The sequence below is a fragment of the Hordeum vulgare genome, chromosome 2H, assembly GCF_904849725.1.
Source record: "Hordeum vulgare subsp. vulgare chromosome 2H, MorexV3_pseudomolecules_assembly, whole genome shotgun sequence".
NCBI lineage: Eukaryota > Viridiplantae > Streptophyta > Magnoliopsida > Poales > Poaceae > Hordeum > Hordeum vulgare.
In genome coordinates this window covers 286,194,818-286,218,788 of record NC_058519.1, presented here as the reverse complement: position 1 = coordinate 286,218,788, position 23,971 = coordinate 286,194,818, and the positions used below count along the sequence as shown (strand labels likewise).

General features: G+C 43.3%; 1 protein-coding gene across 3 annotated transcripts; it reads left to right on the top strand.

The window, feature by feature from the left end:
• Positions 1–405: 405 nt before the first annotated feature.
• LOC123426102 (zinc finger A20 and AN1 domain-containing stress-associated protein 9-like) lies at positions 406–2,604 on the top strand. Of its 3 annotated transcripts, none has more exons than XM_045109881.1 (3): positions 440–555; positions 909–1,058; positions 1,906–2,604. In XM_045109881.1, the coding sequence occupies exon 3, from the start codon at positions 1,920–1,922 to the stop codon at positions 2,400–2,402; it is 483 nt and encodes a 160-aa protein (XP_044965816.1). In that variant the 5' UTR covers positions 440–555; positions 909–1,058; positions 1,906–1,919; the 3' UTR covers positions 2,403–2,604. The 3 variants fall into 3 exon arrangements, with proteins under 3 accessions (XP_044965814.1, XP_044965816.1, XP_044965815.1); XM_045109880.1 differs by lacking the exon at positions 440–555 and adding an exon at positions 726–838; XM_045109879.1 differs by lacking the exon at positions 909–1,058 and having other exon boundaries at positions 406–555.
• Positions 2,605–23,971: the final 21,367 nt, after the last annotated feature.

Below are 23,971 nucleotides of genomic sequence, written 5' to 3'. Positions count from 1 at the left end.
TGAAATAAGATAACAGTCCATTGATCAATTCACGTAGCCTCTTTGTTTTGCTTTGCTTGTCCCACTCAATTTCTCATCATGATGGAATTAACAATGGACGGGTTGATTTTTCAACAAAATAGGATAGGACTGACTACATTAGTTAGTTAGCTTATTATTTTAATAAATCAAAATGATTATAAAAAGATTAAAAGCGTGTGGTATTTTTTTCTTCCGTTGCAACGCACGGACCCTTTTGCTAGTTATATACATATGTATTAATTTTACGGATGTATTTTACCGACGGTTATTAAATTTCCAGCAACGGAAACGAAACGAAACGATGGAAAGATGTGTATTTTTTATACAGTAGTGTTGAACTAAAACGGTGATAAAAAAGCCCTAAGGAAATGGAACCGTGGAATCGAGAAAACCTGGGCGTTTATAACACGCGCGCCACACACCTCCTCACGCAGTATCGCCCTCCGCTCCCTCTTCCTCCTCGACGCGCAGCGCTCGGAAAAAGAAAAGTTCTACGTTGAAAAAAAGTCGCGTGCCGTCTCCTCACGCCCACAGGTTAGTTGGTACCCGCCGCCTGTCGCCTCCTTCCACCGTACCAGATCCGATCGCCGGAGGCCGCGCCGCCGATCTGGCTCCTTGCCGGTGTCTATTCTCTGCCGATGCGTGTTTTCTCATAGAAGGATTTTTCTTTTAATTTTGGGATCGGTGTCGCTGTATCTGCGCAGGAATTTTATTGATCTTTGGTTGGTAGGATTGTTCGGCTATGTTTTGATTTACGCGTCCGCCTCCCCCTCCGTGTGCAACGTAATCGTCGTGGTGGGTGTCTAGTCTAGAGGAGGTGGTTGACTTTTCCTTCAATTTTTTGTGGTGTTTTGCGCCTGCGCATGAATTTATAGATTTGGGAACAGACCGGTGCAGGGAAGGTAATTGGTCTTTTGGATTCGGACAACACACAGGGGAAGAGGTGATTCCATGGATAAGGTTCCAAAGGAATTCATTGAGGCCTCTGCTGGCTACGATTGCTTTGCCACTTGCCGCTGTATGAAGAGCCTGGAAAGGTCAGTTACTTAGGCATGAGATCCAAGGTCCCGGCAAGAAATTGGATTGCTTGAATTATGCTCTGGGAAGGGATTTGTTGCTTCATCCAGCTGCGTGCCTTCCTTGAGCCGGCTTTTGAAAAATGCTATGACCGTTTGACATGATTGATAAAGTTATAAACCAAAGGTCTAGAATAATTATGTGGACAAAGGAATTAATGACGAGATAAAGATTGGTCATTCACATAGCATACCAGCCACCAGGCATTGGAATATCAATCATGCTTTCACCTGTCATCTTGTTATGCAGGAATTGCAGACTCTAATATGAATTTGTTTGAAGTTCAATCTAGTTTCTAGTAACACCTATGTGCTAATAGGGTGTAGTCTGATCAGGAAGAAAGAATCATGGACGGCCTATATTTGATCTTATAATTGTTTGTATGCCTGTCTAAAAGTTCCACTTGCGCACCAAGAAAAACCTAATCCGAATGTATACCAAGTGCCGTAGTCAGGAAAGTTTTTATTGACTCCCTGATTTCAGAGACTTATGAACTGATTATTCCAAAATTCTGTAGCTTTGGGAGCAGGGCTGTCATGCATACATGCCTTATGGATTCATGTTCACAGTAGTTCTTTAGCTTACAGCCTGAACCAGGATCACATTCGGTTATTATTACGTTTATTAAATAATATTAATATATGTAGCAATCTCTTCTTTACAGCCGCATGTGCACCAACGTTGGATTCAACGTTGGATTCACCTATGATACTAATAATGTATATTTTTCGTGCTTGTTACTCAAGCTGGTTGTATTTTTGCATCAATATTTCTTGGTAACGATTTGTCATACGTCTGCGCCTGCAGCCCGTTAGCAGGCAATGACACAAGATAGCTGGAAGGAGTCTGAGGAGACTGTCCAAACACCCGAGGCACCAATATTATGTGTAAACAATTGCGGCTTCTTTGGTAGCAGCATGACAAACAACATGTGCTCCAAGTGCTACAGGGACTTCATTAAGGCCACGACAATTGCCGCCCCTGTAGCCGAGAAGAAGGTGTTCACTGTGGCATCATCTTCCAATGTGACCTTGGAGCAAGCAAAGGCAGACGAAGTAGGAGCCGTGCCTTTAGTTGATAGCCAAGCAGCACAGGAACCTCCAAAGCCGCCCAGCAACCGATGCCTTTCATGCCGCAAGAAGGTGGGCTTGACTGGTTTCCAGTGCCGGTGCGGGGGAACTTTCTGCTCCATGCACCGCTATGCAGACTCCCACGAATGCTCATTCGACTACAAGAAGGCTGGCCGGGAGCAGATTGCCAAGCAGAATCCTGTTGTGATAGGCGAGAAGATCAACAAGATCTGATTGATAATTAGACCGGGTTCATTTGCTTGCTATTTGTGGTGGTGCCGGAGTCGTCTTTACTACGATCACTAGGTTTCTTCGGGTCTGGACTAGGTTGCTAGGTCTCAATTGTGATCCTTCTCCTTGATTGTTCGGTTCTCTCGATTATGAAATGAAATAATGTAAATATTATTCTATTGTTCTTAGCTGTTCGTATTGCTTATTGCTCCTTTCTTATCAGTAAAGATTGTAAGAACTTAGGAAATAAGGAGGTCTCAGCGCTCCAGCCTTTCTTGTCATTTTATCGGGACTGCTACTTCCAGGGACTGCTACTTCCAGGGACTGCCTTCAGTGGGATTGGGTTTTCTTCCCAATTTACTTAACATTACACAGAGAAGCTTCCCTCCCCCGTTTTATTCTTTTACCAAACTTGCTTTGTCGCTTGATCCCCTTCCGTGCCTTACCGGGCGTATAACCTGTATGTTACCACGCCGCACGTGAAGTCGCCTTACATTGATGGAGACGTTAGTGTGTTACCGGGCGTATAACATGTATGTTACCACGCTGCACGCGAAGGCGCCTTTGACTGACCCGACGACCGGTCGTCAGTGTGGCACACACTGCACGCGTCGACCCGGTTAGCTTTGTAGAGACGGATGAGCCATGTTTCTATACTAGGCCTTGTTCTTGCACTAATCAGAACGTCTTATATATCTAAGTATTGGTCGGTGTGACGTCTGATATATCTAAGTAGTATTGTAGCTGCATTTGACCAACATATCAAATAGTTTGATGTGCTCATTTATTTGGTGTGATATGTTTTTGTGGACTATAGCTGCATGTCGCTCGCGCCTACTTACTAGGTGCTTAACCGCAGAAAAAACTTACTAGATGCTTAAAATATCAGATGGTGTGGACCATTTGCCATTACTCCCTGCCGCCTCTCGTCCCCTTCTTCCCAACCGCCACTCGTCCTCCTCTTTCCCATCGCTGTCGCCGCCACCTGCACGCGCCTTCGCCATGCTGAATTGGATCTCGATGGCCGATAAGCCGACTTTGTCCCCAAAGCCAAGGAAGGAGTTGATTGCTCGTTACATGGAAGGACGTGAGCAGCAAGTTCGTTCAAAGATTGCCGAAAAGCGGGTTGTTGGTGCCACCTCCATGGAGGGAGAATCCAACAATCCTTCTGCTCAGGTAAGTTATCCCGAGGCAACATACTTACTGTTTGATGATATTAAATTGGTAGGATTTATCTATTTATGATGATTATGGTTTTTCTATGCATGTAGAATTACTGATTAAATCTTAGGTTTGGGGAACAATCTCGATTCATGCTGGGGTTCGAGATTTCAAATCAGTAGTATTCGTGTTTGTGAACATGCAGTCAAGTGTATTTGATATATTTCCACACGCAATTAGTACAATCATCAGTTCATTTGGATTGTATAGATGGCTTATCCACATTGTTGTACATATCATTTTGTACTTAGATTGGTCATTCAACAATTTTATGCCACTTGCAGTTTTGAATTGTGTTAGTTCATTCGTCTTGAGATTACTCATTCAGCAAACACTAGCCGTGATAGAGGTTAGGGTGCTGATCTTTCGATGAGATGATAACTATATTTGGTGGAGACGACTTTGACGATCCGACCACAAACGTGCACGATGTTGCGCCTTAGCAATCGCTAAACCAACTTCAAGAGGTTATTGATCACGTCGAAGCACGATAACCCTGACCACGAATGTCTCTTCCTACAAGCAATCGAAGAACAAACAAGAATGTTATAAAGCAATCTGAATATCGCGAACATAGATGAACTATTGATAAAGATGCGCTAACTTTTAACTAATCAAATCCCAACAAAAAATCTACTAGATTGATGTACTTATATACGAGCAAGAGGTCGTGGCCAAGGAGGTGGGAGGACGTCGCAAGGCAGCTTAAAACTAACTGTAGGATGTACAAGGCCCATGGGTCAAAGTCAAGGTGATGCAACACCTTTGGACTTATACTTCGACTAGGAGTCTGAGCGTCAGATTGTTTCGTAAATATCTCCATGCTCCGGATGAATTTTAAGGCGAATCCAATTTGGTTGGGAAGCACATGAAATCTACAATCCAACAAAAAGAAAGAATCATCCAATTTGGAGTCGGTATACAAAAGTTCTAGGCGTTTTGAAACAGATATGTCGGTGTAGTCCGAATCTGAGTCCAGAACGTGCAAGATATCTTCTCTTGGGCTAAAATTCACGTGAGAGAACTTCTTGAATAGCACCTAAATGTTTCTTTTCCCTCATATTTATAGGTGGATTGTACAAGTGTTTGGTTGTTCTGAAATTAGGCATGAAGCCAAAAGACGTGAAGTACTTTTGTTCTGTATAGCATAAATAAATTATTACATAACTTTTATCAGAAATCACCTCAAATAAATACGCATATGCAATATTTGTGATCATATCCAAGGTATACATACCCTCATCATCCTCCCCTTCTTGAAAACAAAGCTATCCTCGGCGTTGCTTAATCTGAAATGTGGCTAACAAAAGAGATAAGGTGTACATGTTGTATATGTATATGTCATCCATTTTACTTCCCTTGTGTTTTGCACATATGACACATGTATACATGAGTAACTTTTATATATTATGAAATATAAAGTCAAAATATTATCACTTGAAGTAGAGTGCATGAAAATATTGCAACTCAATTTGCACAGATAAGTGAATCCCTTATTCATATCAAAAGGTTGAGAATGTTTATCATTAAACCATCCCAACATTGGTAAATAAACTGAAATTGTTTCAAATTTACATGCTACAACATTCTTAAATAAGCGAACATGCAACATGTCATTTCACACAGAATCATCACCAGGATTGGAGGTCATATCAAAATGATTAAACAGTGGCACAATTATTTTCAAATATATTTGACCCAAATTTGATTTATTCCCTCATTCACATGGTTGTTTCTCATCAAGAGTTAATTCAATGGGTGCACTCAAAATTGTTGATATTATAGTTATTTGATCACATGGAAAAATGAAATCATGAACATAATCCTCTAAAATAGGCTGTGTAATCAAAGTAACGGGTAGCTCATTATAGGGTACATTGGAATTGACAAGGCATTCATCATACTTTTGTGAAGGTGGAAAATCAGTACCTTTGTCATTACCTCTTATGATAAACTCAGATGATGTAGGCACTCTTGGTGGTGACGCGTTACATGGTGAAGGTGATGTAGCCCTCACAATAATTGATGTGGTTATCATAGTACGCCTAGTAGTTGAAGAAACAACCATATTAACTCTTGAAATGTGCACCTTGTGCTTGTTCTCTTTGTGGGCAATACGTTGTTTTATTTCCTGTTCAGCTTTTCAAGCAAGACGAAACAAACGATCCATAGGACAACACTTCTCATTTATTAGTATCTCCTAAATATCACGATTTTATCCTCCCCAAAATCTATCCATAAAATCTTCACTTTCTTCTAATGAGGAATGCAACAGGGTCGTTTGTAAATCGTCATAATATTTTGTTATGGTGTCACTACCTTGCTTTAAATGTTGGGAATTTTTAATCATGTCACGAGTATAATACACACGGACGGATGTGTTTCGCATGGCAACTTTCAAATCATCCCAAGTAGTAGGTATATAATCAGGGTGTAACCGATAATATTCGCTCCACCAAACTGAAGCATAACCAGTGAAAGAATGAAATAACCAACTACGACCTTAACGTTTTTATGATCAACAAAACTATGGGAAGCAAATATATCATTTATTTCAAACACCCATTCAATATATAAAACAGGTCGAAAACGACCATATAATGGTCGTATAGAAACATTAATATGATCATTTGCATTTGGATGTCTTTGCACATTTCGTAATGGTTGCTGTGATGACACGTCTCCCACGATTGAAGAAGCCCATGAACTCATAACTCAGGATCCTGTCGCTGCTACCTGCATGCGCCTTCGACATGTTGAATTGGATCTGGATAGCTGATAAGCCGACTTCCTCCCCAAAGTCAAGGAAGTAGTTGATTGATCTATACATGGAAGGACATGAGCGGAAGTTCATTCAAAGATTTTACGAAAAATAGGTAATTGGTGCCACCTCCATGGAGGGAGAATCCAACAATCCTTCTGCTGATGTAAGTAATCCCGAGGCAACATACTTACTATTTGATGATATTAAACCGGCAGGATCTATCTATTTATGGTAATTATGATTTTTGTTTGCATGTAGCATTACTGATTAAATCTTAGGTTTGGGGGACAATCTGGATTCATGCTGGAGTTCGGGAAATCTGTACGAATCTTGTAATTTTTGTTGTGATCCAAAATTTATACGGATCTTTCATTAAGATTTCGAGTCAATAGTTTCATGTCTGTGAACATGCTGTCAAGTGGTATTTGATATATGTCCACGCGCAATTAGCACAATCATCAATTCATTTGGATTGCATAGATGGCTTATCCACATTGTTGTACATATTGTTTTGTACTTAGATTGGTCATTCAACAATTTTATGGCACTTACGGTTTTGAATTATGTTAGTTCATTCGTGTCTAGATTTCTCATTCAGCAAACACTAGCCGTGATAGAGGAAGAGTCCCGATATTTCAATGAGATGATAACTATGATTTGGTGGAGACGACTTTGACGACCTGACTAAAAACAGGAATGATGTGAAGCCTTAGCAATCGTCAAACCAACTCCAAGTGGTTATTGACCACGCCGGAGTACGATCAACCTGACCACGAAGGTCTCTTCCTGCAAGCAGTCAAAGAACAAACAATAGTATGATAAAGCAATCTGAATATTGTGAATATAGATGAAATATTGATAAAGGTGGGGATCCGAAAGCGGTCTTGGTCTGGTTGTTGGACAAAAACGAAGTACACGAAGTTGCAATGGCTAACTTTTAACTAAAGATATCTCAACCAAAAAGCTACTAGATCGATGTACTTATATAGGAGTAGTAGGTGCCGGCCAAGGCGGTGGGAGAACATCCCAAGGTAGCCTAAAACTAATAATAGGGCATACAAGGCCCATGGGCCCAAGTGGAGGTGATGCGACACCTTTGGACTTATAGTTCGACTCGGATTCTGGTGCAACGTCAGATTGTTTCGTAAATATGTCCACGCTCCTGATCAATTTTAAGGTGAAACCTGTTGGGATGGCAATATCATGAAATCTACTTTTTAATGAATAAGAATCACCCAATTTGGAGACGGTATATAGAACTTCTTGGTGTTTTGACATAGATATGTCTGTGGAGTCCGAATCTGAGTCCAAAACATGAAAGACTTGGACTCTATCTTCTCTTGGGCTAAAAGTGATGTGAGAGAACTTCTTAAACAGTACCTAAACATTTCTTTTTATCTTATCTTTATAGGTGAATTTTATAAGTGTTCAGTAGTTCTGCAATTAGTCATGAAATAAAAATAGGTGGAGTACTTTTGTTTTCTATAGGATAAATAAATTATTGCATAACCTTTATCAGAAATCACCTCAAATAAATACGCATATGCAATATTTGTGATCATATCCAAGGTAGTCATGGGTGGAGGGGCGTGTGTGAATGGCAGGAAGCTCCTGTTGATAGGGGGAAAGCAAGGTTTGGGAGAGAGAAGCAACAATAGGAGAAGGGAAGAATGTGGGGCACGACCCGGGGGGGGGGGGGGGGTTGACCTGATGGTCACCGGTGAGGGCGTGCTCAAACGCGGGCGAAGGCAGCGCTGGGAGGTCAACGATGGGAGACACGGGCGCGGGGTTGATGGAGCTTGTGGAAAGGACCTCGGGCATGGGGGCACTCACTCGCGGGTAGCGGCGAGTCCAGATGGGCTCGATGGCGAGCTCAGGCCGGTGGCGATGCGGATGCACAGTGTAGGCACGCGATCCAGCGAGGTCGTGGGCTTCAGTCACCGACACGGAGTGGGATGGCAGCGGGGCAAGGGCGAGCGAGGTGCGGCACTAGTAGTAGACCGAGTGGGGCTCACGGGTAAAGGAGGTCACCTCCTAGATGCTGTGGATTGGGGATGAGGCCATGGGGATTTTTGGATCGAGGGTGGGGGTGCTGCTTGGCTTGTTGATAAACCCGAGGTGGGAGAAAGATAGTGGGGACTCTAGGGATTGAGTAGACTAGGGTTAGGTAAGTGTGACGTCCATGATGCGACACTATCCGTATTTGGGAACGAGGCGTTAATATGGACAGAGACACATCATGGCATTTTGCAAGTATAGAAATCATTGCATATACATTTAAAGATGAGATGAGTATATGAGTTGGCTTACACTCGCCACATGCTAAATGAAGAGTCGTACAACATTTATTTAGACATCAAGAAGAGAGGGTCCGATATAGACGAAATCAAACGATAAAATGCAATGAAGTCTATCTCGCTATCCTAGGAGATGACGAAGGCCCTTCTACTCGTCTGGGTAGGTCACGTACATGCGTCGATTCTCCTCATCGTACTCCCACTGGAGTTGTGGAGCACCATCTGTCTCAGGATCTGCGGTACCTGAACCTATGGTGTTGTAATAATCTGTGACCCAAGGGGACTCAACAATCTTGTGACCAAGATATCGGGACGAATTAAGTCACTGGGTGAGGTTTGGTTAAGTGGTGAGGTTGTAGCGCACTAAGCATTTGTTTTGGTAGCTATCTTACGAGTACATAATTAAAATTGGGTGGTCTAGGCATAAACGGGCGTGATCTTGTACTCAGAAATAAGTGATCTTGAACACCTACTTACGTCAAACATGACCCCACCATGTTTTCTCTGAGAGTAAAAACTCACGAGCAAAGACAGTCACAGTTACACACACAGTTTGTTCGTTTTAATTAAGTTCACTTCAAGTTTGCTATAACTGGATGTTAAACAAATTTCCAAGTTGCCACATAACCGCGGTACGGCTTCCCAAAAGATTTAACCGTGCAGGGGTGCCCAACAGTTTTCAAACTTAATCATATTTCCCTCTACCAAATCATCAACATTGAGATATCATGTTCGCAGTAAGAATGCCACAAGTAGACAAGGTTTCCATGACAAACAAAAATACCAGGGCCTTGTACTCTCAACACACTACAACTTTCATGCTGACAAGTTTAACAAAGGGTGCAAGAATTGCTTCATACAAAAATAACAAAATAGCATCATGAAGAGAATATTATGCACACCAACTTGCTCAAAAGAGAAAACTAATGCCACACATGCACTACAGGAATCCGCTTCTTTGCTATGAGCCGTGGAAAACGGCAAGGGCCAACTCTAAGGACGACACAAGCCTTTGCCATCCGCCGGCAGTCGGCAAAACTTTTTCGGTTGCTTACACCGGTAAATGAGCTTCGTTTCCATCTTCCTACAGACGGCGGGTGAAAAAGGTCTTTGCCATCAGCCGACAGATGTGAAAGAGGGTAGACGACATCCCACACGCACCTACTCTGTTAGGTGGCTAACGGGGTGTTTACCGTCTGCAGGCATCGCCATCTGCCGCCGTTGCCGTCTGCCATCTTGGACACCATTGTCGACTGCCGTTTTCGGAAACCGCTGCCGTCCGCCCCTTTTTCGTTTGTCGGCTGATGGCAAAGACCAGCCGGTTGCCGCTTGTCTGCCCCTTTGATATCTATCGCTTGTCCCCTTTGCCGTGTGGCGGCTAATGGCAAAGACCATCCGGCTGCCGCTTGTACGCCCCTTTGTCGTCTCCCGCTTGTCTCCTTTGTCGTAGGCCGCTTGATGGCAAACACCATCCAGCTGATGGCAAAGACAAGCCGGCTGATGCCGAGGTTGCACATGTGGGTGACACGTGGCAGCTTTGCCATCAGCCGACAGACGACAAAACACCAGAATTGCCACTATTTTGTTTGATTTTATACATTTCCCTGCATTTTAAAAATACATATATGATATATATAATTTCTAACACCCACATAAAGTTTCAAAATAAACATATCATATATGCAGCATATAGGCCATCTATCGAACATCATATAAGAGAAAAATAAGAAATAGGCTAGCTTCCAATACATACACAGTTTCAATCATCATACATACACATACTTATCTTATCTCCATACACACACATATTTCACACTTTTATCTTATCGAAACAGAAAGTAAATAGTAGCATTCCATCAGTGCTCGCTTCCATGCATGTCATCTTCCATGAAGTGAATCAAATCTGCAAAATGAAAATAAGAAAGTTAGAATAAGAAAAAGAATAAAACTAGAAGAAGAAGAAAACTAGAAGAAGAAGAAAACTAGAAGGATAAGAACGAGGAGGAGGAGAAGACTAGAAGAAGGAGGAGAAGAAGAAGGAGGTGAAGAAGAAGGTGCAGATGATTACTTATCTTGTTTTGAGCTTATTATGTCATTTTGGAGGGAGATACGCTAATATATGAGCTAACCAAGGCTCTTGTGCTATTTTTTACCTAACTAAGCTAATTATGTCATTTTGGAGGATATTTAGCTAAGTATGTCAGTTTGGAGAATGAAACTAAAAGGATAAGAAGAAGGAAGAGGAGAAGACAATAAGAATGAGGAGAAGAAGGAGGAGAATAAGAAGGTGAAGATGATCGATTATCCTTTTGAGCTTATTATGTCATTTTGGAGGGAGATACACTAATTTATGAGCTAACCAAGGTTCTTGTGCTATTTTTGACCAAACTAAGCTAATTATGTCATAAGTGAGCTAAATAAGCTAATTATGTCATTTTGCAGGATAATTTTCTAATTATGTCATTTTGGAGAATGAAACTAGAAGAAGAAGAAGGACGAGGAGGAGAAGACTAGAGGAGGAGCAGAAGAAGAAGGAGGAGAAGAAGAAGGTGAAGAAGATTACTTATCTTGTTTTGAGCTTATTATGTCATTTTGGAGGGAGATACACTAATTTATGAGCTAACCAAGGTTCTAGTGCTATTTTTTACCTAAATAAGCTAATTATGCCATTTTGGCGGATAATTAGCTAAGTATATCATTTTGGAGAATAAAACTAGGAGAAGGAGGAGGAGTATAAGACTAGAAGGAGGAGAAGAAGAAGGAGGAGAAGAAGAAGGAGGAGAAGAAGAAGGTGAAGGTTATTACTTATCTTGTTTTGAGCTTATTATATCATTTTTGAGGGGCACACGCTAACCAAGGTTCTTGTGCTATTTTTGACCTAATTAAGATAATTATGTCATAAGTGAGCTAAATAAGCTAATTATATCATTTTGGAGGACAATTAGCTAAGTATGTCATGTTGGAGAATGAAACTAGTAGGAGAAGGAGGAGGAGGAGAAGACAGGAAAAAGGAGGAGAAGAAGAATGAGGAGAAGAAGAATGTGAAGCTGATTACTTATCTTGTTTTGACCTTATTATGTCAATTTGGAGGGAGATACGCTAAGTTATGAGCTAACCAAGGTTCCTGTGCAATTTTTGACCTAACTAATCTAATTATGTCATAACTGAGCTAAATAAGCTAATTGTGTCAATTTGGAAGATAGTTAGGTAAGTATGTCATTTTGGGGAATAAAATTAGAAGGAGGAGGTGGAGTAGGAGGAGGAGGAGATAGAAGAAGGAGGAAAAAAGAAGGAGAAGAAGAAGAAGTTGAAGATGATTACTTATCTTGTTTTGAGCTTATTATTTCATTTTGGAGGAAGATACACTGATTTATGAGGTGACCAAGGTTATTGTGCTATTTTTGACCTAGCTAATCTAATTATGTCATAAGTAAGCTAAATAAGCTAATTATGTCATTTTGGAGGATAATTAGAAAAGTATGTCATTTTGGAGAATGAAACTAGAAGAAGAAGGAGCAGGAGGAGAAGACTAGAAGAAGGAGGAGAAGAAGAAGGTGAAGATGATTAGTTATCTTGTTTTGAGCTTATTATGTTATTTTGGAGGGAGATACGCTAAGTTATGAGCTGACCAAGGTTCTTGTGCTCTCTTTGACCTAACTAAGTGAATTATGTTATACGTGATCTAAATAAGCTAATTATGTCATTTTGGAGGATAATTAGCTAAGTATGTCATTTTGGAGAATAAAACTAGAAGGGGAAGAAGGAGGAGGAGGAGAAGACTAGAAGAAGGAGGAGGAGAAGAAGGAGAAGATGATTATTTATCTTGTTTTGAGCTTATTATGTCATTTTGGAGGGAGATACGCTAAGTTATGAGCTAGCAAGGTTCTTATGCTATTTTGACCTAACTAAGCTAATTATGTCATAAGTGATCTAAACAAGCTAATTATGTCATTTTGGAGGATAATTAGCTAGGTTTGTTATTTTGGAGAACAAAACTACAAGGAGAAGAAGGAGGAGGAGGATAAGACTAGAAGATGGAGGAGGAGAAGAAGGAGGAGAACCAGAAGGTGAAGATGATTACTTATCACGTTTTGAGCTTATTATGTCATTTTGGATGGAGATATGCTAAGTTATGAGATAACCAAGATTCTTGTACTATTTTTGACCTAACTATGCTAATTATTTCATAAGTGAGCTAAATAAGCTAATAATGTCATTTTGAAGGATAATTAGCTAAGTATGTCATTTTGGAGAGTAAAACTAGAAGGAGAAGAAGGAGGAGGGGGAGAAGACTAGAAGAAGGAGGTGAATAAGAAGAATGAGGAGAATAAGATGGTGAATATGATTACATATCTTGTTTTGAGCTTATTATGTCATTTTGGAGGGAGATACGCTAAGTTATGACCTAACCAAGGTTCTTATGCTATTTTTGACCTAAATAAGCTAATTATGTCATAAATGAGCTAAATAAGCTAATTATGTCATTTTGGAGGATTATTAGCTAAGTATGTCATTTTGGAGAATATAACTAGAAGGATAAGAATGAGGAGAAGGAGAAGACTTGAAGAAGGAGGACGAGTAGAAGAAGGAGGAGAGCAAGAAGGTGAAGATGATTACTTATCTTGTTTTGAGCTTATTATGTCATTTTGGAGGGAGATACGCTAAGTTATGAGCTAACCAAGGTAGTTGTGCTATTTTTGACCTAACTAAGCTAACTATGCCGTAAGTGAGCGAAATAAGCTAATTATGTCATTTTGGAGGATAATTAGCTAAGTACGTCATTTTGGAGAATAAAACTAGAAGGAGAAGGAGGAGGAGGAGAAGACTAGAAGAAGGAGGAGAAGAAGAAGAATGAGGAGAATACGAAGCTAAAGATTATTACTTATCTTGTTTTGAGCTTATTATGTTATTTTGGAGGGAGATACACTAAGTTTATGAGCTAACCAAGGTGCTTGTGCTATTTTTGACCTAAATAAGCTAATCAGGTCATTTTGGAGGATAAGTATCTAAGTATGTCAATTTGGAGAATAATACTAGAAGGAGAAGAAGGAGGAGAGGAGAAGACTCGAAGATGGAGGAGAAGAAGAAGGTGGAGGAGAAGAAAAAGGCGAAGATGATTAGTTATCTTGTTTTGAGCTTATTAAGTCGTTTTGGAGGGAGATACGCTAAATTATGAGCTAACCAAGGTTCTTGTGCTATTTTTGACCTTACTAAGCTAATTATGTCATAAGTGAGCTAAATAAGCTAATTCTGTCATTTTGGACGATAATTAGCTAAGTATGTCATTTTTGAGAATAAAACTAAAAGGAGGAGGAGGAGAATACTAGAAGAAGGAGGAGGAGAAGAAGAAGGAGGGGAAGAAGAAGGTGAAGATGATTACTTATCTTGTCTTGAGCTTATTATTTTATTTTGGAGGGAGATACACTATGTTATGAGCTAACCAGGTTCTTGTGCTACTTTTGACCTAACTAAGATAATTATGTCATAAGTGAGCTGAATAAGCTAATTATATCATTTTGGAGGATAATTAGCTAAGTTTTTCATTTTGGATAATAAAACTAGAAGGAGAAGAAGGAGGACGACGAGAAGACAAGCAGAAGGAGGAGACGAAGAAGAATGACAAGAAGAAGAAGGTGAAGATGATTACGTATGTTGTTTTGAGCTTATTATTTCATTTTTGAGGGAGATACGCTAAGTTAAGAGTTAACCAAGGTCCTTGTGCTATTTTTGACCTAACTAAACTAATTATGGCATAACTGAGGTAAATAGGCTAATTATTTCATTTTGGAGAATAAAACTAGTAGGTGAATAAGGAGGAGGAGGAGAAGACTAGAAGAAAGAGGAGATGAAGAAGAATGAGGAGAAGAAGAAGAATGAAGAGAAGAAGAAGAATGGGAGAAGAAGAAGGAGGAGGAGAAGACTAGAAGAAGAAGGAGCAGAAGAAGAAGAATGAGGAGAAGAAGAAGGAGGAGGAGGAGATGACTAGAAGAAGGAGGAGAAGAAGAATGTGAAGATGATTACTTATCTGGTTTTGAGCTTATTATGTCATTTTGGAGGGAGATACGCTAAGTATGAGCAAACCAAGATTTTTGTGCTATTTTTGACCTAACTAAGATAATTATGTCATAGATGAGCTAAATAAGCTAATCATGTCATTTTGGAGCATAATTAGCTAAGTATGTCATTTTGGAGATTAAAACTAGAATGCGAAGAAGGAGGAGGACGAGAAGACTAGAAGAAGGAGGAGAAGAAGAAGAATGAGGAGAAGAAGGTCAAGATGATTACTTATCTTGTTTTGACCTTATTATGTCATTTTGGAGGGAGATACACTAAGTTACGAGCTAACCAAGGTTCTTGTGCTATTTTTGACCAAACTAAGCTAATTTATGTTATAAGTGAGCTAAATAAGCTAATTATGTCATTATGGAGGATAATTAGCTAAGTATGTCATTTTGGAGAATAAAACTAGAAGGAGAAGAAGGAGGAGGAGGAGAAGAACAAGAAGGAGGAGCAAAAGAAGGTGAAGATGATTACTTATCTTGCTTTGAGCTTTATTATGTCATTTTGGATGGAGATATGCTAAGTTATGAGCTTACCAAGGTTCTTGAGCTATTTTTGACCTAACTAAGCTAATTATGTCATAACTGAGCCAAATAAGCTAATTATGTCATTTTGGAGGATAAGTAGCTAAGTATGTCATTTTGGAGAATAAAACTAGAAGGAGAAGCAGGAGGAGGAGGAGAAGACTAGAAGAAGGAAGGAGAAGAAGAAGGTGAATATGATTACTTATCTTGTTTTGAGCTTATTATGTCATTCTGGAGGGAGCTACGCTAAGTTATGAGCTAACCAAGGTTCTTGTGCTATTTTTGACCTAACTAAGCTAATTATGTTGTAAGTGATCTAAATAAGCTAATTATGTCATTTTGGAGGATAATTAGCTAAGTACGCCATTTTTGACAATAAAATTAGAAGGAGAAGACAGAGGAGGAGACGAAGACTAGAAAAATGAGGAGAAGAAGAAGAATGAGGAGAATAAGAAGGTGAAGATGATTACTTATCTTGTTTTGAGTTTATTATGTCATTTTGGAGGGAGATATGCTAAGTTATGAGCTAACCAAGGTTCTTGTGCTATTTTTGATTTAACTAAGCTAATTATGTTATAAGTGAGCTAAATAAGCTAGTTATGTCATTTTGGAGGATAACTTGCTAAGTATGTCATTTTGGAGAATAAAACTAGAAGGAGAAGAAGGAGGAGATGAGAAGGCTAGAATATTAAGGAGGATAATAAGGAGGAGAAGAAGAAGGTGAAGATGATTATATATTTTGTTTTGAGGCTATTAAGTCATGTGGAGGGAGATACACTAAGGTATGAGCTAACCAAGGTTCTTGTGCTATTTTTGACCTAACTATGTTAATTATGTCATAAGTGAGCTTAATAAGCTAATTATGTCATTTTCGAGGTTAATTAGCTAAGTATGTCATTTTGGAGAATAAAACTAGAACGAGAAGAAGAAGGAGGAGGAGATTACTAGAAGAAGGAGGAGAAGAAGAATGTGAAGATGATTACTTATCTTGTTTTGAGCTTATTATGTCATTTTGGACCGAGATACACTAAGTTATTAGCTAACCAAGATTTTTGTGCTATCTTTTACCTAACTAAGCTTATTATGTCATAGGTGAGCTAAATAAGCTAATTATCTCATTTTGGATGATAATTAGCTAAGTATGGCATTTTGGAGAATTAAACTAGAGAGACAAGAAGGAGGAGGAGGACAAGACTAGAACAAGGAGGAGAAAAAGAAGAATGAGGGGAAGAAGAAGGTGAAGATGTTTATTTATCTTGCTTTGAGCTTATTATGTCATTTTGGAGGGAGATACACTAAGTTATGAGCTAACCAAGGTGCTTGTAGTATTTTTGACATAACTAAGCTAATTATAATATAAGTCAGCTAAGTAAACTAATTATGTCCTTTTAGAGGATAATTAGCTAAGTATGTCATTTTGGAGAATAAAACTAGAAGGACAAGGTGTAAGAGGAGAATATTAGAAGAAGGATGAGAAGAAGGAGGAGAAGAAGAAGGTGAAGAGGATTACTTATCTTGTTTTGAGGTTATTATGTCATTTTGGAGGGAGATATGCTAAGTTATGAGTTAACCAAGGTTCTTGTGCTAGTTTTGATCTAACTAAGCTAATTATGTCATAAGTGAGCTAAATAAGCTAATTATGTCATTTTGGAGCGTAATTAGCTAAGTATGTTATTTTGGAGAATAAAACTTGAAGGAGAAGAAGGAGGAGGAGGAAAAAACTAGAGGAAGGGGGTGAAGAAGAAGAAGGTGAAGATGATTACTTATCATGTTTTGAGTTTATTATGTCATTTTGGAGGGAGATACACTAAGTTCTGAGATAACTAAGTTTCTTGTGCTATTTGTGACCTAATTAAGCTAATTATGTCATATATAATCTAACTATGTCATTTTGGAGGATAATTAGCTAAGTATGTCATTTTGGAGAATAAAACAAGAAGGAGAAGAAGGAGGAGAAGGAGAAGACTAGAAGGAGGAGGAGAAGAACAATAAGGTGAAGGTGATTACTTATCTTGTTTTGAGGTTATTATGTCATTTTGGAGGGAGATAAGCTAAGTTATGAGCTAACCAAGGTTCTTGTGCTATTTCTGACCTAACTAACCTAATTATGGTGAAAGTGAGCTAAATAAGCTAATTATGTCAATGTGGAGGATAATTAGCTAAGAACGTTATTTTGGAGAATAAAACTACAAGGTGAAGAAGGAGGAGGAGGACAAGACTAGAAGAGGGAGGAGAATAAAAAAATGAGGAGAATAAGAACGTGTAGATGGTTACTTATCTTGTTTTGAGACTATTATGTCATTTTGGAGGGAGATACACTAAATTATGAGCTAACCAAGGTTCTTGTGCTATTTTTGACCTAACTAAGGTAATTATGTTATAAATGAGCTAAAAATGCTAATTATGTCATTTTGGAGGATAATTAGCTAAGGTTGCCATTTTGGAGAATAAAACTAGAAGGAGAAGAAGGAGGAGAGGAGAAGACTAGAAGATGGAGGAGGAGAAGAAGAAGGTGAAGATGATTACTTATCTTGTTTAGAGCTTATTAAGTCATTTTGGAGGGAGATACGCTAAGTTATGAGCTAACCAAGGTTCTTGTGCTCTTTTTGACCTAACTATGTTAATTATGTGATAAGTGAGCTAAATAAGCTAATTATGTCGTTTTGGAGGATAATTAGCTAAGTATGTCATTTTGGAGAATAAAAGGAGAAGGAGAAGAAGAAGGAGGAGGAGACGAATAGAAGAAGGAGGAGAAGATGAAGAATGAGGAGAAGAAGAGGGTGAAGATGAAGATGTCATTTTGGAGGGAGATACGCTATGTTATGAGCTAACCAAGGTCCTGGTGCTATTTTGATCTAACTAAGCTAATTATGTCATATGTGAACTAAATAAGCCAATGATGTCATATTGGAGGATAATTAGCCAAGTATGTCAATTTGGAGAGTAAAACTAGAAGAATAAGAAGGAGGAGGAGGAGAATACTGGAAGAAGGTGGAGAAGAACAAGAAGGAGGAGAAGAAGAAGGTGAAGATGATTACTTATCTTGTTTTGAGCTTATTACGTTATTTTGGAGGGAGATATAGTAAGTTATGAGCTAACCAAGGTTCTTGTGCTATTTTTGAGCTAACTAAACTAATTATGTCATAAGTGATCTAAATAAGCTAATTTTGTCATTTTGGAGGATAATTAGCTAAGTATGTTATTTTGGAGAATACAACTGGAAGGAGAAGGAGGAGGAGGAGAAGACTAGAAGAAGGATGAGAAGAAGAAGAATGAGGAGAATAAGAAGGTGAAGATGATTACTTATCTTGTTTTGAGCTTATTATGTCATTTTGGAGGGAGATACACTAAGTTTATGAGCTAACCAAGGTGCTTGTGCTATTTTTGACCTAAATAAGCTAGTTATATTATAAGTGAGCTAAATAAGCTGATTATGTCATTTTGGAGGATAATTATCTAAGTATGTCATTTTGGAGAATAAAACTATAAGGAGAAGAAGGAGGAGAGGAGAAGACTAGAAGATGGAGGAGAAGAACAAGACGGAGGAGAAGAAGAAGGCGAAGATGATTACTTATCTTGTTTTGAGCTTATTAAGTCATTCTGGAGGGAGATACGCTAAATTATGAGCTAACCAAGGTTCTTGTGCTATTTTTGACCTTACTAAGCTAATTATGTCATAAGTGAGCTAAACAAGCTAACTCTATCATTTTGGAGGATAATTATCTAAGTATGTCATTTTGGAGAATAAAACTAGAAGGAGAAAAGGAGGAGGAGAAGACTAGAAGAAGGAAGAGAAGAACAAGAATGGGGAGAAGAAGAAGGTGAAGATTATTACTTATCTTGTTTTGAGCTTTGTCCGCAATGCTAGGTCGACATCTATGGGAATCAACGTGAAACCCATGTGATCGTAGGGCGGGAAAGGTGACGTCAAGAGCAGAACTAACGATCAACGTGAAAAGCCTTTTTACCTAGGTTGGGGCGGCTTACGCTAAAACCCTACGTCCTGCTTGTCTGGTCGTATTAAGCGTTTTATTGTTGATTGTTATAGTGACTGTTGATAACCTTCTTCTGGGCCAATATCAAAAGAGTCTAACCCCTTGTGAATGAGCTAAGGGCCTCCTTTTATAGGCAAAGGGATCACCTACAGTGCTCGGTGGTAGGCTCACGAGAAGTTACAGAGAACCTAGAGCAGTGCTTATCCATCTACTGCTGTCAGGTGCATTAAATGCACGTCTTATCCTTGTCAGTAATGTGTTGGTGAATACACGTATCCAGGCATTTTGACACCTGGACGCTATGCTCGCTCATGCGGAATGCGCTAGAACTTCGGGGGCGGTGGCACTTTGGCAAGGGCGGTTGCCCTCTAGTGCCTAGCCCCGTCATCCTGGCAAGGGAGTTTGCCGGGGCCTTGGGCCTTCGTCCCGGCAAGGAAGGTTGCCGGGGGCTTCGGTTCTCATGCCGGCAATGGAGGCTTGCCGAGGTCTTGTACTTGGTGAGTTCATCACGCCCACTAAATGGGTGTGGCCTTGGTTGCCTTCCCGGCAAGGGAGGCTTGCCGGGGCCTTGATTATCTTGGGGGATGCATCTTGTCTGGGTCCGGCCATGCCCTGCCGGCAGGGGCTCTTTGCGCAGGTGCACAAGTCTGGGGCACTAGGGACCCCAGTCTTTAGTGCACCGACATGAGCCCCCAGGCCTGGGCCACAGACGCGTGCGAAGCGTTGTTGGACGAGGCCCAAAAAGGCGCACGAGCCTTCATAGCTGGATCTGCTCCGGGTTGCTTTTCCCCATGCCGCGCATCGGACGCACGGAGTGGGTGGTCATGCGCGGAGCGGCCCACGCGGCAGTGAGAGGGGGGAACCGTTGGTTGAGTAGGCAACGGGTCGGCCCGCGTCCCCATAAGAGGGGGGAAACACGAGCTCTCCTGGACCATTGTTCCCGGTCCTTTTCCAATCTCAAACACCTCCGCCGTCGCCACGCTCGGCTAGAGCTTCCCCACGCCCCCTTTCCTCCCCGAGGTTCCGCTTTGGGCGACAACGTCCATCTTTCGCCGTCGTTATGCCGCTGAAGGCCTCCGAGGGAAAGGGCGCTGCCTTGGAGAAGGAGTTGGCGAGGCTGCAGAAGAAGTACGCCTACTTCCCCAAGGGTCTGGATATGGCCACTCTGAAGAGCCGCTACCAGATCATGTGGGCTGCCGAGAGAAGGCTCACCCGACCACCAAGGTGCTCCCCGGGACGGGAAGTGGGGGGCCGGACTAGTTCCCCATCTTCGCCGACTACTTCTTCTGTGGGCTTTGCCCGCCATTCGCAGAGTTCTTTGTCGACCTCATGCACACCTACGGCTTCCGCCTCCTCGACTTTAAGCCAAACGCGGTGACGTGCATGTCCATCTTCGCGCACCTCTGCGAGAACTTCGTCGGGATCACCCCCAACACAGCTCTCTTCTGCCACTACTTCACTCCTCGCATCCAGGGCGATGAGGCCCTTTCCGGCTCCATTGCCTGGGTCCCAAGGACTCGGCGCAAGGAGGCGTACCTGGGAGGTACCCTCCATGAGAAGTGGGACGAGTGGCAGGGGAAATGGTGTTGGATTCGTTAGGAGGGGTACCTGCCCTGCTGCGAGCCCAGGACCTCTAGGATTGGGTCCCGGGGAGAGGACTGGAGCGATTTGTCCCCCAATGACGATAAGCTGACCATCACCACCACCATAATCCTGTGCCTCAGGGCCGCGGGGTTGACGATGGATATGGTGGCCACCGGTTTTATCCGCAGGCGCATCGCCCCCCTCCAGTACCGGGGAGGGAGGCCCACCTCGGCCTTTGTGAACGCGGCGGATGTCATGCGGCTACGACTCGAGGTGGACAACAATCTGATGGCCATGGAGCTTCGGTACTTCTGTCAGAAGTTGTTGAGCTCTAAGCTGAAGATCCGGCTGCCGAGGGGGGGTCTTCTCATTGTGCAACAGCTCGGCCCTGAGAAGCCTCACGGCGATGATGCCGGATTGTGACGCTCACGGTGTGTTCGCGACCTGGCTAGAGCCCGTGGCGGAGGTGGTCTCGTCTTTCTTCGACGGATTGTCGGAGGTCTCCATCCGGGAGGAAACCGGCCTCGTCCGCGAGACCACCGCCGAGGAAGAAGCGCACATCGCCCGCCGGGTGGAGGAGCATACCCTCCCCTCGGGGCTGGGGATGCGGGCCTTCACGGCAGGGAAGCGACTGGTGGAGAGGCGCCGCTGCAAGCGGAGTTGGCCGGGGCACCAGCAGCTCGACTGTCGGGGGTCGCCTAGAGGAACGGGCGCCTGCCACTAGGGCGCACGAGGAGGAGGAGGAGTGCTTGGCTCGCCGGAAGTCCAAGCGAGTGCTCCGTCGCGTCAGCTCCAACGTCCCGATCTGCCAAGGCCCACCTGCCGCACCCACCAAACGTCCGAGGGCAGCGCCCCCCTCGACGAGTGCCGGGGCGGAGGTGGATTATGATATCTCGACCCTGAGTTCGGAGGAGGAGGAGGACGAGCAAGAGTTCGATAGCCCGTTTCCCCCTCACCCTTGCTTGCTTGGTGCTTTTGCTCACTCGGTGCCGTCGTCTATCCTCAGGGACACCTAGACGCTGGCCCAAAGGTTGGCGAAGAGGGCCAGGGTGTCAGCCACCGATGAGCCGTTGGCGAGAGCGGACACATCGGCTGTTGGGGTGCCCCCGGCAAGCCCCAAGTGATCGGCTGATGGCGATCCTTTGGTGGATGTTGATGTGCCGGCCGGTGATGGCCCCCCGGCAGGCGCCATTGGGCCAACCAACCACAATCCCATGGTGGACGCTCCGGAGGCTCTGCCGGCGCCTCCGACCACTCTTGTGTCCAGCCCCCTGCAAAGCCCCAAACGCGCATCGCATGAGCCTGTGTAGTTTGAGGACAAGCCCCCGACAACGGACGTCGCCGGGGAGGGGACATCTATCGTCAACCAGCACGAGGAAGGTGAGCGTGTGTCCAGGAGCATCCGCAAGTTGGGCCTTGATTTTTCTTCTTGATTAATTCATGTGATCTTGATTATTCTTCTTCTCTACCTGTCCCACAGATCCTTCTCTCGTGGAGGAGATGTACGTCGATGCCGTGGTTACGAAGGTTGCCCGCGAAGCAGCGGCTGAAACCTCTGATGCCATGGCGCGTGTGGCCGCCCACGAGGAGCGGGAGTAGGAGCAAGATATCCAGGAGCCTACAGAGAGGCCCGTTGATGGATCGGAGGCGCATCCCGACAACTCTTCGCTCGTCGGGGCAAGGATACTGCCAGGGGCGAGGAATCCTAGCCCACCGGAGGATAGGAAGGCGGCGGTCAGCCTCCCAGGTCTGAGGGTATCCCAGTCAGCGCGTACCTCCGCTTTAGCAAGGAGACGTTCATCGTTCCGCTGGGGGCGGAGCGCTCTAGGAACTTGGTGGAGGGGGAGAGCGTTGATGCGGAGGTTTCCGTCGGCGTTGGTCCTGACGCCCCGGTGGGGATGGAAGCCGGCGGCGGAAAGCTCAGCGAGGAGCAGCTCTTCCTGTCCATGAGAGACAACGTCGGCCAGCTCCAGGCCTTATATCGCGCCAGGAGGGAGAAATTGGACTCCTGGGAGGCGGTCGTCAAGGCGGCGGAGGAGGCGTTTGAGAAGCGTTTCGAAGAAACGCGGGCTCACTTCGACGAGGCCTACAAGGCGGTGCAAAACGAGAACGAGAAGCTGAAGGCCAAGGACCAAACGCTCAACCTTCAGTCGGATGATTTCCAGAAGGAGGAGGAAGAGTCTCGGCGTCTAACTTCAACCGAGGAAACTGCCTCACCAACATCCGGATTGGACTTGAAGACCATGAGAAGGAGCTCGCCGCTCGCGAACGAGCGCTCAGTGAGTGGCTCCGTGCCAAGGACGAGGAGGTCGAGAGACTGGTGGCGCAGCGTACTCAGGAGCTGGCAGACCAGTTCAAGAGCGACCTTCATGCCCAGGCTTCGGAGTATGTCGACAAGCTCCAGGAGGTCACCGACCGAGCATCTCCCGCCCAAGTCGCGAAGGATGGTCTCACCGGGATGGTGAAAGAGCTCGAGGAAGAGCTCGATGGCCTCCGCGACAAGGTATCGGCGCTTTCCTCTACGATGGACAAGGCCCTTGCCATCTTGAAGGATGCTGAGGCTGCTGCGGGTGACAAGGCCGCCCGGCTTCGTAGCGCCTATGCCTCCCTAGACGCCCTGCAAAACAAATTGACTCCTATGGAGATGGCACTCAAGGAGGGTGCAGCCCGAGAGGAGGATTTGACTCGGAGGCTCCAGGTCACGGTGGAACATCTCGATGCCGCCTTCGTCGACCACGACAAGTACGCGAAGATCGTCAAGTTGTGGATGGAGCGCCTTGTTAACGCGGCCTCCGCCATCACCGACCAGCTAGCCACCATGGATCTCAAAGGTCCTGGCTATTCTCCTTCCGCGGAGGAGCGTCAATTTGGCCTTGTTCTTCGAGAGTCTTATCGACGCCCTGAAGCGTCTTTAGACCGACGAGGCGATGCGGCTGGCGAGCGAGGCTCGGCGGCTGTGCCGGAATGTCCTCCTCAAGGTGCTCACCAAGCTGGCGTACAGGAACCCCGATCTGAATCTCTCCATGGTACGCCTGCCGAAGGACATGGACCCCAAGCCCTTTGTGGAGAAGGTCATGCCTATCATTGACAGGGTAGACAAAGTTAAAGAGTGCAAGGTTCACGTCGG